The sequence below is a fragment of the Empidonax traillii genome, unplaced genomic scaffold, assembly GCF_003031625.1.
Source record: "Empidonax traillii isolate 1590-97213 ecotype Southwest subspecies unplaced genomic scaffold, ASM303162v1 scaffold1392:size131462, whole genome shotgun sequence".
Taxonomy (NCBI): domain Eukaryota; kingdom Metazoa; phylum Chordata; class Aves; order Passeriformes; family Tyrannidae; genus Empidonax; species Empidonax traillii.
In genome coordinates this window covers 118,285-131,421 of record NW_020956585.1, presented here as the reverse complement: position 1 = coordinate 131,421, position 13,137 = coordinate 118,285, and the positions used below count along the sequence as shown (strand labels likewise).

Here is a 13,137-nt window from a genome sequence, read left to right as displayed (position 1 = left end):
CCACCAGCCCCAGCAGCCTTAGCCCAGTGGTGCAGTCCCCCAACACCTCCCAGGTCTCCCATGCCCCCCAGTGCGGGGGTCCTGGCTGCAGCCCCGCACACACTGATCCGTACCGTTTATTGGGGTCTTACAGAAGTGGGGAGGGGGTCAGACCGTCACCGGGAGGGGGATCGGGGTCAGATCCCAACATTAAATTACAGGTTAAATTAATGAGCAAAAAAACCCAACAGTTTTGTCTCAGGAGAAAGTGCCCAAGTGCAGGGGCGGGCTGGGGGCCCCTCGTGGGGTGGGGGGAACACTGGCCAGGACCCCGACCCCCCGTGTGCAGCACACGTGTCCTGGGGCACACGTGTCCCTGCACACACATACGCACTGACAGGTGTGTGCACCCCCAGTGCCTCTGCTGGCGTTTGGTCCCTGCTTGGAGCTCCCCTGGCCCCCCCAGGGTCCCCGTGCCTGGCCAGCATCCCCCTCCTCCCCACTAGCAGCAGGGTGCAGGGACCCCCCCACCAGCTCAGGACACCGCAGCCCCAGGGGAGCAGGGGGGGCTTTGAGGAGTGCAGCCCCTCCTCGATCAGGAGTGTGAGAACAGCCACCCCAGAAACACTTGCAGTTGGCCTGAAGGGAGCCAGGGTAACCCACATGTAGGGGGGACAGCAGGAAACTCCCCAGGTGCAGCAGGGGACCCTCACAGCCCCCTGGTATGGGAGGGACCCAGCTGTTCTGGGGCTGGCCCCCCCCAGCTCCACTGTGCCATGGGCAGGGGTCTCCCTGGGGGAGCAGGGAAGGGACCTGGGGGGGTGCACCCCCATCCTGCCCAAGGGAGGCAGAGGAGGGCAGTAGAGGGTCCCGGCCCACCCCAAGGTGAGCAGGGGGACCAGGGTGGGGGTGCAGCCCAGCAAGGGGGGGTCCCTAGCCCCTCAGTGGTGCTGGGGGCAGGGGGGGCTCAGGCTATCTGCTATGTGGGGGTCTGTGCTAAGGAGCTGCTGGACCCTACCCTGAGGGGGGCTGTGGGATGGGCAGGCCCCACCCCAGTGGCAGCCCCCACAGCTGGTGGACCCAGGCTGTGCCCCCAGCAAGCCCCCGGCCACAACTGAGGTCCATGTGTACCCCACAGGGGGGCTCCCCTGTCTGGGGGGGCGCGGGGGGCTCACTGCTCCTCCAGCCAGGAGGGCTTCTCGGCGCCAGGGGTCTTGAGCTTGATGTTGAACTGCTTGAGGGTCTGCTCGAGCTGCTGCTGGTTCCCGGCGAAGTACGCAGAGATGGCGTTGTGGAACAGCAGCAGCTGCTTGTGCATCACCTTGATCTGGGACAGGGGGGTCATGGTCTGGGGGAGCCCAACCCCAGCCCAGCAGCACAGAAATGGGCTGGGAAAGCCCTCAGAGACCCCTGAGTCCCACTGCTCCGCCAACACTGCCCACCCCACTGCTGAACCACATCGAGTGCCACATCCAATGTGGCTGTTAAATCCCTGCAGGAACACCCCACCCCTGAACCTCCCATCCGTGTCTTCCATCCCTATCCCATATCCCTCATTCCCGTGTCCCCCACCCCTGCACGCCCCACCACGCACCCCATCTCCATCCCACCCACCACCCCCCCGCCCACCTTGTTCTCCTCCAGGAACTTGAGCTTGATGGCCACGTCTGCCCGCAGCTTCTCGTACTTGTCCTTGTGGCTCTGGAATTGGCTCTGGGCCGCGTCCAGGCGGCTCACAGCACCGGCGTCACGCGGGCCCATGCTCAGCTCCTCCAGGTCTGTGCGGTACGCATCATACTCCAGCCTGCCAGGGACCCCTGGCGTCAGTGACCTGCCCCTGGAGCCCCTGCAACCCCTGAGCCCCCCACGGGTTCCCCTGTCCCACCTGGCTGTCTCATATTGTTTGACTGTCATGAGCGTGTCCTCCATAGTCTTGTTGACGAGAGTGTTGATGCTGGACACAAAGAAGTTGACAGCACCCAGCAGCGTCTCCCCGTTCTTGCACAGCAGCTTCTGCGTCTCCGCATTGTACCCAAACTCCTCCTGGCACCAGACAGAGGCCCACAGTCACAGCCCCGCTCCCCTCCATCCAAGGGCCTTTTGAGTTGGAAAACTCTTCCCTCAGAGCCCAACCGCGACCCAGTGCCACCAAGCCCAGCTCCAGCTCACATCCCTACCTGCACAGGCTGGTGTCCAAGGCCATTACCTCCAGTCCCAGTAGTCCCCATCTCCCCTGACCCTGGTGCCCAGGTGTCCCCCCCAGCCCTGGTGCCCAGGTGTCCCTGCTCTGCCCTGGTGCCCAGGTGTCCCCCCCAGCCCTGGTGCCCAGGTGTCCCTGCTCTGCCCTGGTGCCCAGGTGTCCCCCCCAGCCCTGGCCGTGATGCCCACGTGTTCCCCAGCGCCAGCAGTTCCCGTGTGCCCCCCTGCACACCTGGAGCTCGGGGGATTTCTGGCTGAGGTCAGCGAAGGCGTCGCCCAGGGCATGCTGTGTCTGCACCAGGCTGTACAGGTGGGACGTGAGCGCCCGCGCCAGCTGCAGGACGCTCTCGTACTTGCGCTTCGTCTCGCGCAGCAGCTCGATCTGCGTCTCCAGCTCCAGGTCCACCGTGCGGGACCCCCGCCCGAAGCGCTCCGACAGCAGCTGCTTGGTGCACTGCGGGACAGGGGGTCAGGGGGCACGGGGTGTGTGGACACCCCATCTGCTCCAAGAGCAGCTGCTTGGAGCACTGCAGGACAGGGGGTCAGGGGGGCCCGCTGGGGTCTCAGCCCTCACCTTGTAGGTGTTGATCCCCCACTTCTTGACGATGTCAAACTTCTCGACAGCGATGCCGCGCACGACCTCTTCCCCGCCGGGCGGGGGGCCCGAGGGTGGCGTGTGCAGCCCAGGGCCTGGCATGGGGACAGGGACAGGATCTGGCACCGGCTCTGGGGAGCAGTGCCCACGGGCAGCCAGGCAGGCCCTACCCTTGGGAGCCACTGTCCCCACAGCAGGGTCCCCAGCTCCGGTTATGGATGTGCCCGGCACCAGCTCATGGGCATCGTGGTGGGGTCCCTGCTCCTGCCGTCCCCCCTAGGGGGTCCCACATGGGGGAAGAGACCCCAGTCCAGCCACATCTGCCTGCACAGCCGAGCCCAGGCCTTGCCCCATCCTGCTGTCTCCCATCACCAGGGAGAGCAGGACCTGGCAGCCCAAGGAGACCCTCTGGCTGGGACCCACCTCTGAGACCCCCAGGCCCATCAGCACTGTCCTTTGTCCCAGCAGCAGGATGGGTCAGGGTACGGAGAGGGGCAGTACCTGTGGGGGCGGCGGCCGGGCGGGCCATCCTGCGGGCAGCGGGCGCACTGGGGGGCACCGACGGTCCTCGGGGGGGGTGAGGGTGGACAAGAGAGCCTGGAAACGGGGGGGCTGCGGGCGCCGAGCAGGGGGTGGGGCAGGATGGAAGGGCACAAGGCACGGGACAGGGACGGCCAAGGCAGAGGGGACGGGGGGCAGGGAGTGGGGACGAGTGTGCAGGCGAGCGGCAGCGGGAGAGCGACGGCGGCAGGTGAGTGTTGGAACCCAGAGACGTGGCTGTGGCCACACAGATGGATACCCCTGCCCCAGGGAACCCCCCCAGCCCCCTCTGGCCCCTCAGTGGGGGTCTCTGCTCCGAGAGCCAGGCAGGCCTGGTGCGCTGGGGACACAGGACTGCCAGCCCCGGGAGAGCATGCACACACCCCCTCTGCCCACACAGACCCCCCCTGGCCCCATGGGGGCTGGGGTCTGCCATGGGGGGACTCTCAGGGACAGATCCGTGTGGAACAAGGACAGAGGAACAGTGGTGCCACAGCTCCTGTGGCACAGGGCCCCCCTGACCCCACCACGGCCTGGTCCAGCTGGGACAGTGAGGAGAGGTCAGTGGAGAGCAGGGCCTCAGTGGCCCCTGCCCACCCCTGCCATCCCCATCACAGCCCAGAGCTCTCGCTGCTCCCAGCCTGGGGCAGAGCCAGGACCCTTCCCTGGAAGGCCCCAGAGAACCTTGTTGGGGTGTCCTGGCTGAGGGCACAGAGATAACCCGGCAGAGACCCCACCTTGGCCTGGGGGGAGCAGTGATGGGGTCAGCAGCACAACCCCCACACGCTGCTCCTGCACACGGCCTGAGCCCAGCGGGGACAGAGCCTCCTGGGAGGGGCCTCGGCTGAGCGGTCGCGGCTGAGCCTCACGCCAGAACTGGGGGCAGTGAGAGCAGATGAGCCCCCCTCCCCTGCAGAAGCCCCCCTGCCAGCCCAGTCCCTGTACCTTTGATGGTGCCTGTGGGGATGATGCCCTCGGCCGTGCCCCCATAGCCGCCTGACACGATGCTGGTCTCGTTGAGGTTGGGTCCTGACACCATCACCTGCTGCAGGTCCTGAGGGGCACAGGAGCACGGGGGGCTGAGCTGCAGGGGCAGCTCGGCCCCAGCACAGCCTCAAACACCCTCAGGGTCTCCAGCCCCCAGACCTGCTCCAGGCCATCATCCTCAGGCAGGCTGCTCGTGTCACCGTTGCTGCTGATGGGGATCTCCATGGTGGCCGCCTTGCTCAGGATCCCGTCCGACATCCTCAGGGCCTGAGGGGATGCGGAGGTGGCGCTGGGACCTGAGGGGGTGGGCTCCGACGCCAGAGGCGGGAGGGGGCAGCGTAGGGGGTCCCACTCCGACAGCTGCCGGCACTGAGCTGTCGCTGCCCCTGCCCAGGGCCTCCTGCAGCTGCTGCCCCGCCTGGCCCTCGGGACTGCCCTGGCTTCCAGAACGCTCCCGGAGAGTGGAGCGGCACGTCACGAAGGCACGAATCCCAACCCCGATCCCAGCGCCAATCCTAGCCCCACGCCGGCTCCCCCCTGTCCTGCCCAGGTCCCCCCGAGTCCCCGCGCTCCCGGGACCGCACCGCGTGTCCCCTCACGGACGCCGGCGGGGACCCGCAACCGCTGTCCCGGGACACCCGCGCCGGCAGCACCCGGCCCGGCCCGGCCCGCAGCAGCGCGCCGGGAGCCACGTCCGCAGCCCGGGAGGTGCGGGAGGGCCCTGAGCGCCCAGACCGGTCCGGGCACATTCCGGGGCAGGCGGGGCCCGGGGCGGGCTCCAGGTGCCCGTTATCTGTGCCCTGTCCCTGGGCCCGGCCCGGCGGCGGTGCCGAGCCCTGCGGGACAGGCTAGCACCGCCCTGCGCCATCTCCCGGGGCAGCGGCCCCGCAGCCCCCGGGACGCGACCGCCCGCACCCACCCCCGGCCGGGCCCAGCGGCGGGACCGACCCCCGCGGGGACTCCCGGAGGCCGCTCCCGGCGGAACCGGCCAGAGACGGTCCGGCCCCATGGCGGACGGGCCCCGCCGCCCCCCGGCCGCTCCCCGCCGGCGGTGACCCGGCCCCACCTGCGCCCCGGCCCCGCCGGGCCCCCCCGCGCCGCTCCCGCTCCGCCTCGGCCCGGACGCGCCGGAAGCGCCGTCACGGAGGCGCCGAGCCGGAAGTGGCGTCAGAGGCGCGCCGTGGGGCCGGCCCCGCCGAGCGGGGGCACCGGCGGGCCCGGCATGGACCCCGCGGCCGAGCACCGGCAGCAGCTCCGCAGCGTGAGCGGAGGGACGGGGGGCGCGGGGGCCGGGCTCGTGGGGCTCTCGGGCGGGATCCCGGCGTGGGATCCCGAGGCCCCGGGTTGGCAAGGGAGGGGCCCGGGGCTCTCGGGCCCGTGTGGGGGGTCCCGGCCCTGCCCCGGTGTGACCCTCCCGTGCCCTCCAGCTGCGGGACTTCCTGCTGGTTTACAACCGCATGACCGAGCTCTGCTTCCGCCACTGCGTCTGCACCCTCGACTACCGGCTGCTCACGGGCCGCGAGGTGAGCGGGGCGCCGGGAGGGGGGGCCGGCACGGGAGTCCCCGCGCCCCTTAACCCGCCCACCCGGCCCGTCCCGGCCCGCAGGAGTCGTGCCTGGATAGCTGCGCCGCGAGGCTGGTCCGCGCCAACCACCGCCTGATGAGCTCCTACGTGGGGCTGGTGCCCGCGCTCCTGCAGCGCCGCGCGGCCGAGCACGGTGCCGTGGGGCCCCCGGCCGCGGGCCCCGCCGCGCCCTCGCCCGTCGCTCCCGGTGCCGGCACGTAGCACGACCTGGCCGCGCCTTCCCACGGCGGCGGGGAGCAGGACCGGCCCCCCCGGCCCCGGCAGGAGCTGCAGCGCTGGGCCCCCACCGGAGCAGCAGTGAGAGAACGGCTCCGCTCGGCCCCGACAGTCCCCGGGCCGGTGGGGCAGAGGGCACAGGACCAGGGGAGCCCCCACGTGTCTGGATGTTTAGGAAGTGGACCTCTGGTGCCAATAAAACGTCTCTTCAGTGACGGCTCCGTGCCATGCTCCGGGAGGGCACTGGAGCCCCAACCCTGTCTGCCCACGGCATAACTGGGAATCCTGGGAATTCTGCCTAAACATGAGACAGACGTCTCCCTGTGGGGGCTGGGGTGCCTCGGAGGATGCAGAGGGGCAGCACCAGGGTGTCCAGGAGGCCCTGTCAGGGCAGAGGGGCCACACTGGGGGGGAAGGGGTCACGGCTGCTTCACCTGGGCAAACAGACACCCCCGGGGGTCCTGGGCCTGATCCTCCAGCTCCACCCAGCCCTGGGGGTTCCATGGGGTCTCCGTGTGGGCCTGGAGCAGCACAGAGGCTCCCGATGGACACACTGGGGAAGTTCTTGGTCCTGCAGCTCTCACTGGTGCTGGGGAGCTCCCAGAGTAAGGGGAGCCCCTGGAGTACAACAAGCCTGGCCCAGGGTATCACAGGGCCAGCGCTGCCCTCAGAGCTGGGGTCACTGCAGGGGGGGCTGCAGGACCTCTGTGGGCACCAGGACAGCAGTGTTATAAATGGCTGATGCAGAGCAGGCACCCAGTGCTAAGGGGTGTCAGGTGCTGCTGGGCCATCACCCCCAGCCAGGGTCCCACGTGTGCAGGGAGAGCTGTTTCCCGTGGACTGTGACACCCGAGAGCCTGTCCCCTGCCTGTGCTGCCCACAGTCAGAGGGGATGCACCGCGGCCCCCAGCTGGGGCTCAGGGCTTGAGCAGGAGCCCCAGTACAGAAATAAATCGATATATTCTGTGTATAAAACATGCTTCTGCGGCCCGGCCAGGCGCTCCCGCGCATATAAATAAGGCCTGGCTGGGCACGCCCCTGTCCTGCCCGCGGGGGCCAGCGCCTGCGCCGGGGCCACCCCTCCCGCGGGCCCCCCGGGCTGGCCGGGGTCACTTGAGGTCCACATCGAAGTCCAGCACCAGCAGCTTAGTCTCCTCGGTGCCGTTGCGGCTGCCCACAGCACACACCAGCTTTGTGTTGGAGGCACGAATGCGCCACACGACGCCCCCGGAGCCCCCGCTCTCCAGGGCCACCAGGTTCCGCACAAACTCCCCCGTCTTCAGGTCCCACAGCTTCACCGTCCCGTCGTCAGAGCTGGTCACCACGAACTTAGAGCTGAACTGCAGGCAGGTCACGGCACTCTGGTGCTTGCTGGGACCTGTGGGGAGACAGCTGTGAGCCACAGGGGTACCCGGGGCACCCACGGCCAGGTGACACCTGCCCTCCCACATCTGGGGCACCCACGGCCAGGTGACACCTGCCCTCCCACATCTGGGGCACCCACGGCCAGGTGACACCTGCCCTCCCACATCTGGGGGCCTCATTCCCTCTGCAGCCCCCTAAGGAACTGCTCCCTCCTAGCCTCCTGATCAAGGGGAGCCGCCCCTGCCGCCCACAGGCCCCTGAGGGTGGGGAACACCCCTCACCCTGCAGTGTCTGCAGGCACTGCCCCGTCTTGATGTCCCAGATCTTGACGGTGGAGTCAGCGTTGCCGGACACGAGGATGTTGTCGCGCAGCTCCATCCCACTGGTGAGGGACTGGTGCCCCATGAGGGTGTGCAGGCAGTTCCCGCTCTCCACGTCCCACACCCGGATCGACGTGTCCAGGGACCCACTTACGATGTGTGTCCCATCAAACTGCCAGAGGGGGAGGCCCAGCTCAGCACCGGGGACAGGAGTGCCCCCCGCTTTGGGGTGCAGCCCCCCCAGCTCCAGCTATCCCCCTGGCTCTAGCATCACCCAGTTTGGAACGCAGCACCCTCAGCTCCAGCTCAGTCCTTGGCTCAGTGCTGAGCCACAGCCTCACATACCCCTCAGTTTTTTGGGGGTCTATAAATGCTCCAGGGAGTGGGCACAGAGCAGTGTTTGTGCCCACAGCGTATGTGTGGGAGAGAGTGTCAGGGAGGTAGAGTGTCCCCACAGGACACAGATGTGGTCCACGTGTCCTTGCATTGCACAGACGTGTCCCTTGACAGCACAGACACGGCCTACATGTGCCTGCAGTACACACGGGGACTGTCTGGCACAGCTTGTGCCCTGTGACTGGAAAGCGGGGTGAAGTAACAGGTGAAGGCAGCAGAAGAGCAGGTGTGTGAGGTTGTACCTGCAGCAAGCAGGGAAATCAGGGCAGCTGGAGGGGGAAGGCAGCAGGAGGGGAGGTGTGAGGCCGTACCTGCAGGGAGTAAACGCGGTTGGTGTGCCCCTGGAGGGTGTGGGTGCAGCTCTCGCTCTCGGGGTCCCACACCTTGACCGTGTAGTCATAGGCGCCACTGACCACCTTGTTGCCATCGTACTGAACGCAGCGCACGGCCGCCACGTGTCCCATCAGCACGTGCAGGCACTGCCCCGTCTCGATGTCCCAAAGCCGCAGTGTGGCGTCCCGGGAGCCGCTCACCACCCTGGGGGTGAGGGGACACCTGGGGCCCGGCTGCCGGGGCAGCCCCGGGACAGGGAGGTTCACTGCCCAGGCCCCCCTCCCACAGAGCTCCCTCAGCCCGTACCTGTTGCCGTGCAGGTGCATGCAGCGCACAGTGGAGGTGTGTCCATACAGCGTGTGCACGCACTCGCCGCTGTCCGCGTTCCACACCTTGAGCGTGCGGTCCGTGGAACCGCTGATGACGATGCTGTCCCTCATCTGGGAGGACCACACACCCCCCGTGTGGCCCACTAGCGTCTGAACACACTGTAGGGGGCGGGACGTGAGGGACAGGTGGGCCTCTCCCACCTACCCCCACCTGCAGCACAGCAGAGCAGTACAGCTCAGTGTCTTTGTCACCAGGGGCCCAAACTGATCCCAGGAGTCAGGGTGCAGCCTCACCTGTGCTCAGCACAGGGGGGTGGTCCCTGTCCCGGCCCCCCCGTGGCAGCAGTGACAATACAACACTCACCTGCCCCATCACAGTGACACCTGCCCATGGACTGTGACACCTGCCCTGTGACAGTGACACTCACCTCTCCGGTGACAGCCGACCACACCTTGAGCGTGTTGTCGTCAGAGCCGCTGACAATACGGTTCCCGCAGAACTGCAGGCAGGTTATCACGTGGTCGTCGTGGCCTTTCAGCACCTGTGGGAGCACAGGCATGGAGGGGGAGCAGTATGGGCCCCCCTAGCCCACAGGACCCCTCAAACACAGTGAGCAGTGGGAGGTGGCAGGTGCCTATGGGACTCCACTTCTGCCTCAGCCTATGGGACTCCACTTCTGCTGCCCCACTGCTCCAAACTGGATCTGCTCCATGCAGCAGATCCCACACCAACTCCCCCCATTGCAGTGCCCCAGACCCACCTCGGGGGCTCTCAGCTCCCCAGAGCCTGTCCCGGGTGGGACACCCAGACCCACCTTGGGAGGCCGCAGCTCCCCACTGCGCCAGTTCATGTCGATGCGGTGCTGGCGCAGGAAGGCGAATTTCCAGGGGCTGTACATGAACCCGGGGCTGAGCAGGCGCCGCTTCCGCAGGTGCAAGGGCTCCTCGATCCCTGCAGGGGGAATGCAGCGGTGCCTCACCTGAGCCGAGCCCAGGGTGGCCCCCAGCCCCCACCCTGGGGGGTCCTCACCTTCCTCACGGCACTTCTCTCTCCAGAGCAGGTTGTCCTCAGCCAGGACCCTCCAGTAGCGGCAGGTCTGGGCAGCACGGAGCAGGTCCCGTGGCTCCAGGAAGGACAGGACATACAACGCCAGCTGCAGGGATAGCAGGGGTCATGGGGGTCCCTAGAGGGGGTCAGGCTGTGCCTGTGAGCTCCCAGCCCTGCTCACCTCCTTGGGGAGCAGAGAGATGAAGTCCCGCTGGAACTGGGGCTCGATGACCTGCATCATGTACTTGATCTGCGCCGGCTCACAGCGGTCAATGAGCTCATCCAGGGCCAGCAGCTTCTCGGGGCCGCTCCAGCGCTGCAGGGGGACCCCTGGTGACCCCCAGCTCCATGTCCCCAGCACACAGGTGGGACCCCCTGGTGCCCACAGCCCAGCCAGCCTGAGCTCCTGCCCTAGCCCCCAGGCCAGGAACCCAAGGAAGGTGGGAACTCGGTGGGAAGTATGCAGTGGGTCACAGGTCACATGCAGTGTGGCAGGTAACACCATCCCAGGCAGGGGGGGCAGCAGGACAGGACTGACACCCCCTCCGTGCTACCTCACCTGAGCAAAACTCCCCAAAATGCACAGTGGGCCCAGCCCCTACCCACAGTGGGGATTCATCAGGCCTGGTTCCCACCCCTTGGAGCCCTAGATGAGCTGTACCTGGAAGGTGCGGAGCCAGTCCTGCAGTTCAGGTGGTGGAGCCACTGAGGGGATGCGGCGACGCCGGGCCTGCCCCACCTTGGCGTTGCGCAGGTCCCCGAAGGTGGTGGTGGGGCTGGGCGTGCAGGGACCCAGTGTCCTGGGAGAGACCAGGCACAGCTGAGGCCAGGGCACAGGTGAGCCGTGCCAGCACTGCTCCATGCCATGCCAGAGGATCTGGGAATTGGTCCCCACTGCTGGGAGCTCCACCCTACTGACCCTCTCTGACCCCTTGCCCACAGCCTCACCTGGCCACAGCCCCCAGCTCAGCCTGCTCAGCAAATGGATAACTGGTCAGGGCTGGAGGTCACCTGGGCCAACCCCTGATCAACCCAGGTAGCTCCAGCATCCTCTCAGGGTGAGCTGGAGGAGGTGTGTGCCCGCTCTAGCACTTGGAACCCGCTCCCCTGCTGTACCCAGAGCCCCCTCACCTGCCATACTCAGAGCCCTTGCACAGCTTCTTCCCCGGGGACAGGGCCCGGCCATCTGGGCCGTTCTCCGACTTCCGCTTCATCTGCAGGACACAGATTGGAGTGGCTGAGGCAGACCCAGAACCCCCTGGACCTCTGTGAACTCCCCACCCAGAGCTGAACCCCAGGTTTCCCTACACATCACCTGCCCAAAGCCAAACCCGTGGATGTCCTGCCCAGAGCAACGAGGCAAACCCCCAACCCCTCCTGCTGCCTCCCTTCAGGGTCCACATGGTAATTAGGGCCCCCCCCCATAGGGCAAGGGGGCTGCAGCAGGGTTGGGGACTGGGGCAGGGCCTCCTTCCCCAGTCCCACCGCCAGGCACCAGGGACCCCCAGTGCTCAGCCCAGCAGCCCCCTGTGACAGCCCCCAGCGTGTCAGAGCGACAGCAGCAACAGCCAACCCCACCCTCCCCCATGCAGGACCCCCAAGCACCTCATCAACCCCCTTGTTCCCCTCCTTGGTCACCTTGGGGCGCAGGTGCCGCAGCAGCCCCCGGTCGCCTGTGCGCTGCAGGTAGTCGATCCAGCGCTCCCCCAGGGTGTAGTACAGGTACACGTTGCTGCCATCCTCCCCCTCCTCGCTGCAGCAGCTCCCTTCCTCTTCCTCCTCCTCTTCTTCCTCCTCCTCCTCCTCCTGCTCCCCAGCAGAGCTGGGAGGCTCCAGTACCCCCCGCCCCCCGGATCCATCAGGCTCTGCTCCGGATCCGGGGCTGCCCTTCCCAAGGTGCTCCGGCTCCCAAGGCCCTGGCGTGTCCTCCTCCTCCTCATCTTCCTCCTCGGCCACTGCCTGAGCACAGGGAGAGGCAAGGGCAGGGCTGGGGAGCCGCCAGCAGAGCCCCGGAGCACAGGGGCTCCACTCACCAGCACCACGGGGGTCATGGGGCTGAGCACCCTCAGACCGCAGGCATCAGCTGCTCCAGAGCCTAGCACAGGTCTGCCTGGTCTCCACACACCTCCCCTGAGCCCCCAAGCGCCAGATCCCCTCCCCCAGCCCTGCCCCTACCTGTGGCACGGGCACCCTGCTATCCCCACTGTCCCCTGGCGGGGCGGGGCTGGCCGGCGGGGCCCCCTCGGGGCCCAAGCGCCGCCGGCACGTCATGCGCTGGCTGTTGAGCTCCAGGATGCGCGTGGTGATGCCCTTGACGTGCAGCAGGTCATCCAGGCAGGTGAAGCCCTTCAGCTCCTGCGGGGAGCGAAGTCAGCCCCGCCAGGAATAGCCGCTCCCAGGAATCCCTCCCGCTCCCACAGATCCCCTGCCCGAGCAGCCTCATGGGGAACGGGCACGGCCCCGGGGCAGGGGCACTGTTCCCCCCGGGGGCCGTGCTGGGACGGGGAGAGCTCCCGGGGCACAGCCCACCTGGCCAGGCTGCGGCTCCGGGACCGCGGGCACACGCGGGCTGTCCCGCGGGACCCCGGGCCGAGCACCGCTCGGACCCGACCCGGGAGTAGGAACCTCCCGTCACACCTGCACGGGCTCCTGCCACGGGATGAATCCGGCCAGGCTGTGCCGGGGCAGGACCCAGTGGGGACCCAGCGCAGCCCCGAGTCCCGGCAGGACCCGGACAGCCCTTCAGACCCAGCAGGGTTCCGTTTACGGCAATGATCCTGCTCCTGCTCCCCACCACCAGCAGCAACCGGGACCGCCCTACTCCGGACCCCCCCTCACCGCCCGTCGGACCACGTCCTCTTGGCGTAACCGCCTCCTGCCCTCCCGGCGCTCCCATTCCCGGTGTTACCCAGTTGCTCCCGCCCCCTCACCTCCCCTTTCCCCAGCCCAAAACAAGCCGAGTGCCCCCGGTGCTGTCCCCGTGGCACGGCTGGCGCTGACCCGCTCGTCAGTGCTAGACCCGCGGTGCCGCTCCTGCCCGTGCCACCGGTCGCCGCGGGGTGCCCCCGCAAGCACTTCTCGCCCCATCAGCACCGGTGACAGCACTCGAAGGCCGCCGGGGCGCGGTGCCCGCCCCGCCCTGCCGGAACCCGCGTCCTCCCGGTACCCCGGGGGAATCGGGGCCTCTTCGGGGGCAGCTGCGCTCGCCCGGCCCCGCGGGGATCCCGACCCCACCCCAGCGGCGA

At 68.1% G+C, this 13,137-nt stretch overlaps 3 protein-coding genes across 5 annotated transcripts; 1 reads left to right on the top strand and 2 right to left on the bottom strand.

Annotated features, from left to right (window-relative positions):
- Positions 1-86: 86 nt before the first annotated feature.
- ARFIP2 (ADP ribosylation factor interacting protein 2) lies at positions 87-5,411 on the bottom strand. Of its 2 annotated transcripts, XM_027907026.1 has the most exons (9): positions 5,367-5,411; positions 4,460-4,567; positions 4,259-4,367; positions 3,275-3,385; positions 2,753-2,868; positions 2,411-2,632; positions 1,865-2,022; positions 1,609-1,783; positions 87-1,306 (listed from the first exon to the last, which is right to left on the bottom strand). In XM_027907026.1, exons 2-9 carry the CDS (start codon positions 4,556-4,558, stop codon positions 1,151-1,153), a joined length of 1,146 nt encoding a protein of 381 aa, XP_027762827.1. In that variant the 5' UTR covers positions 4,559-4,567; positions 5,367-5,411; the 3' UTR covers positions 87-1,150. The 2 variants fall into 2 exon arrangements, with proteins under 2 accessions (XP_027762827.1, XP_027762826.1); XM_027907025.1 differs by lacking the exon at positions 3,275-3,385.
- A 62-nt stretch (positions 5,412-5,473) lies between these two features.
- TIMM10B (translocase of inner mitochondrial membrane 10B) lies at positions 5,474-6,172 on the top strand. Its single transcript, XM_027907023.1, has 3 exons — positions 5,474-5,561; positions 5,728-5,823; positions 5,907-6,172. Exons 1-3 carry the CDS (start codon positions 5,523-5,525, stop codon positions 6,084-6,086), a joined length of 315 nt encoding a protein of 104 aa, XP_027762824.1. The 5' UTR covers positions 5,474-5,522; the 3' UTR covers positions 6,087-6,172.
- An 870-nt stretch (positions 6,173-7,042) lies between these two features.
- On the bottom strand, positions 7,043-12,994 carry LOC114069899 (F-box/WD repeat-containing protein 7-like). 2 transcript variants are annotated; one of them, XM_027907010.1, is made up of 13 exons: positions 12,823-12,994; positions 12,068-12,247; positions 11,531-11,851; positions 11,024-11,106; positions 10,554-10,692; positions 10,074-10,208; positions 9,875-9,998; positions 9,660-9,796; positions 9,273-9,386; positions 8,822-9,003; positions 8,494-8,719; positions 7,748-7,958; positions 7,043-7,479 (listed from the first exon to the last, which is right to left on the bottom strand). In XM_027907010.1, the coding sequence occupies exons 2-13, from the start codon at positions 12,161-12,163 to the stop codon at positions 7,211-7,213; spliced, it is 2,037 nt and encodes a 678-aa protein (XP_027762811.1). In that variant the 5' UTR covers positions 12,164-12,247; positions 12,823-12,994; the 3' UTR covers positions 7,043-7,210. The 2 variants fall into 2 exon arrangements, with proteins under 2 accessions (XP_027762811.1, XP_027762810.1); XM_027907009.1 differs by lacking the exon at positions 12,823-12,994 and having other exon boundaries at positions 12,068-12,303.
- Between the last annotated feature and the right edge of the window lie 143 nt (positions 12,995-13,137).

What these genes read in the sequence shown, in the direction of transcription:
- ARFIP2 (XM_027907026.1), bottom strand. Translation starts at nt 4,558, where the DNA reads ATGTCGGACGGGATCCTGAGCAAGGCGGCCACCATGGAGATCCCCATC. An exon ending in AGGATGATGGCCTGGAGCAG is followed by an intron (nt 4,368 to 4,459) that starts GTCTGGGGGCTG and finishes TGTGCCCCTCAG; the next exon opens with GACCTGCAGCAGGTGATGGT. An exon ending in CCCCACAGGCACCATCAAAG is followed by an intron (nt 3,386 to 4,258) that starts GTACAGGGACTG and finishes CGGCGCCCGCAG; the next exon opens with CCCCCCCGTTTCCAGGCTCT.
- TIMM10B (XM_027907023.1), top strand. Translation starts at nt 5,523, where the DNA reads ATGGACCCCGCGGCCGAGCACCGGCAGCAGCTCCGCAGC. An exon ending in ACCGGCAGCAGCTCCGCAGC is followed by an intron (nt 5,562 to 5,727) that starts GTGAGCGGAGGG and finishes CGTGCCCTCCAG; the next exon opens with CTGCGGGACTTCCTGCTGGT. An exon ending in GGCTGCTCACGGGCCGCGAG is followed by an intron (nt 5,824 to 5,906) that starts GTGAGCGGGGCG and finishes CCCGGCCCGCAG; the next exon opens with GAGTCGTGCCTGGATAGCTG.
- LOC114069899 (XM_027907010.1), bottom strand. Translation starts at nt 12,163, where the DNA reads ATGACGTGCCGGCGGCGCTTGGGCCCCGAGGGGGCCCCGCCGGCCAGC. An exon ending in ACTGGCTCCGCACCTTCCAG is followed by an intron (nt 10,209 to 10,553) that starts GTACAGCTCATC and finishes GTCCCCCTGCAG; the next exon opens with CGCTGGAGCGGCCCCGAGAA. An exon ending in ACCGCGTTTACTCCCTGCAG is followed by an intron (nt 7,959 to 8,493) that starts GTACGGCCTCAC and finishes CCCCTCTGGCAG; the next exon opens with TTTGATGGGACACACATCGT.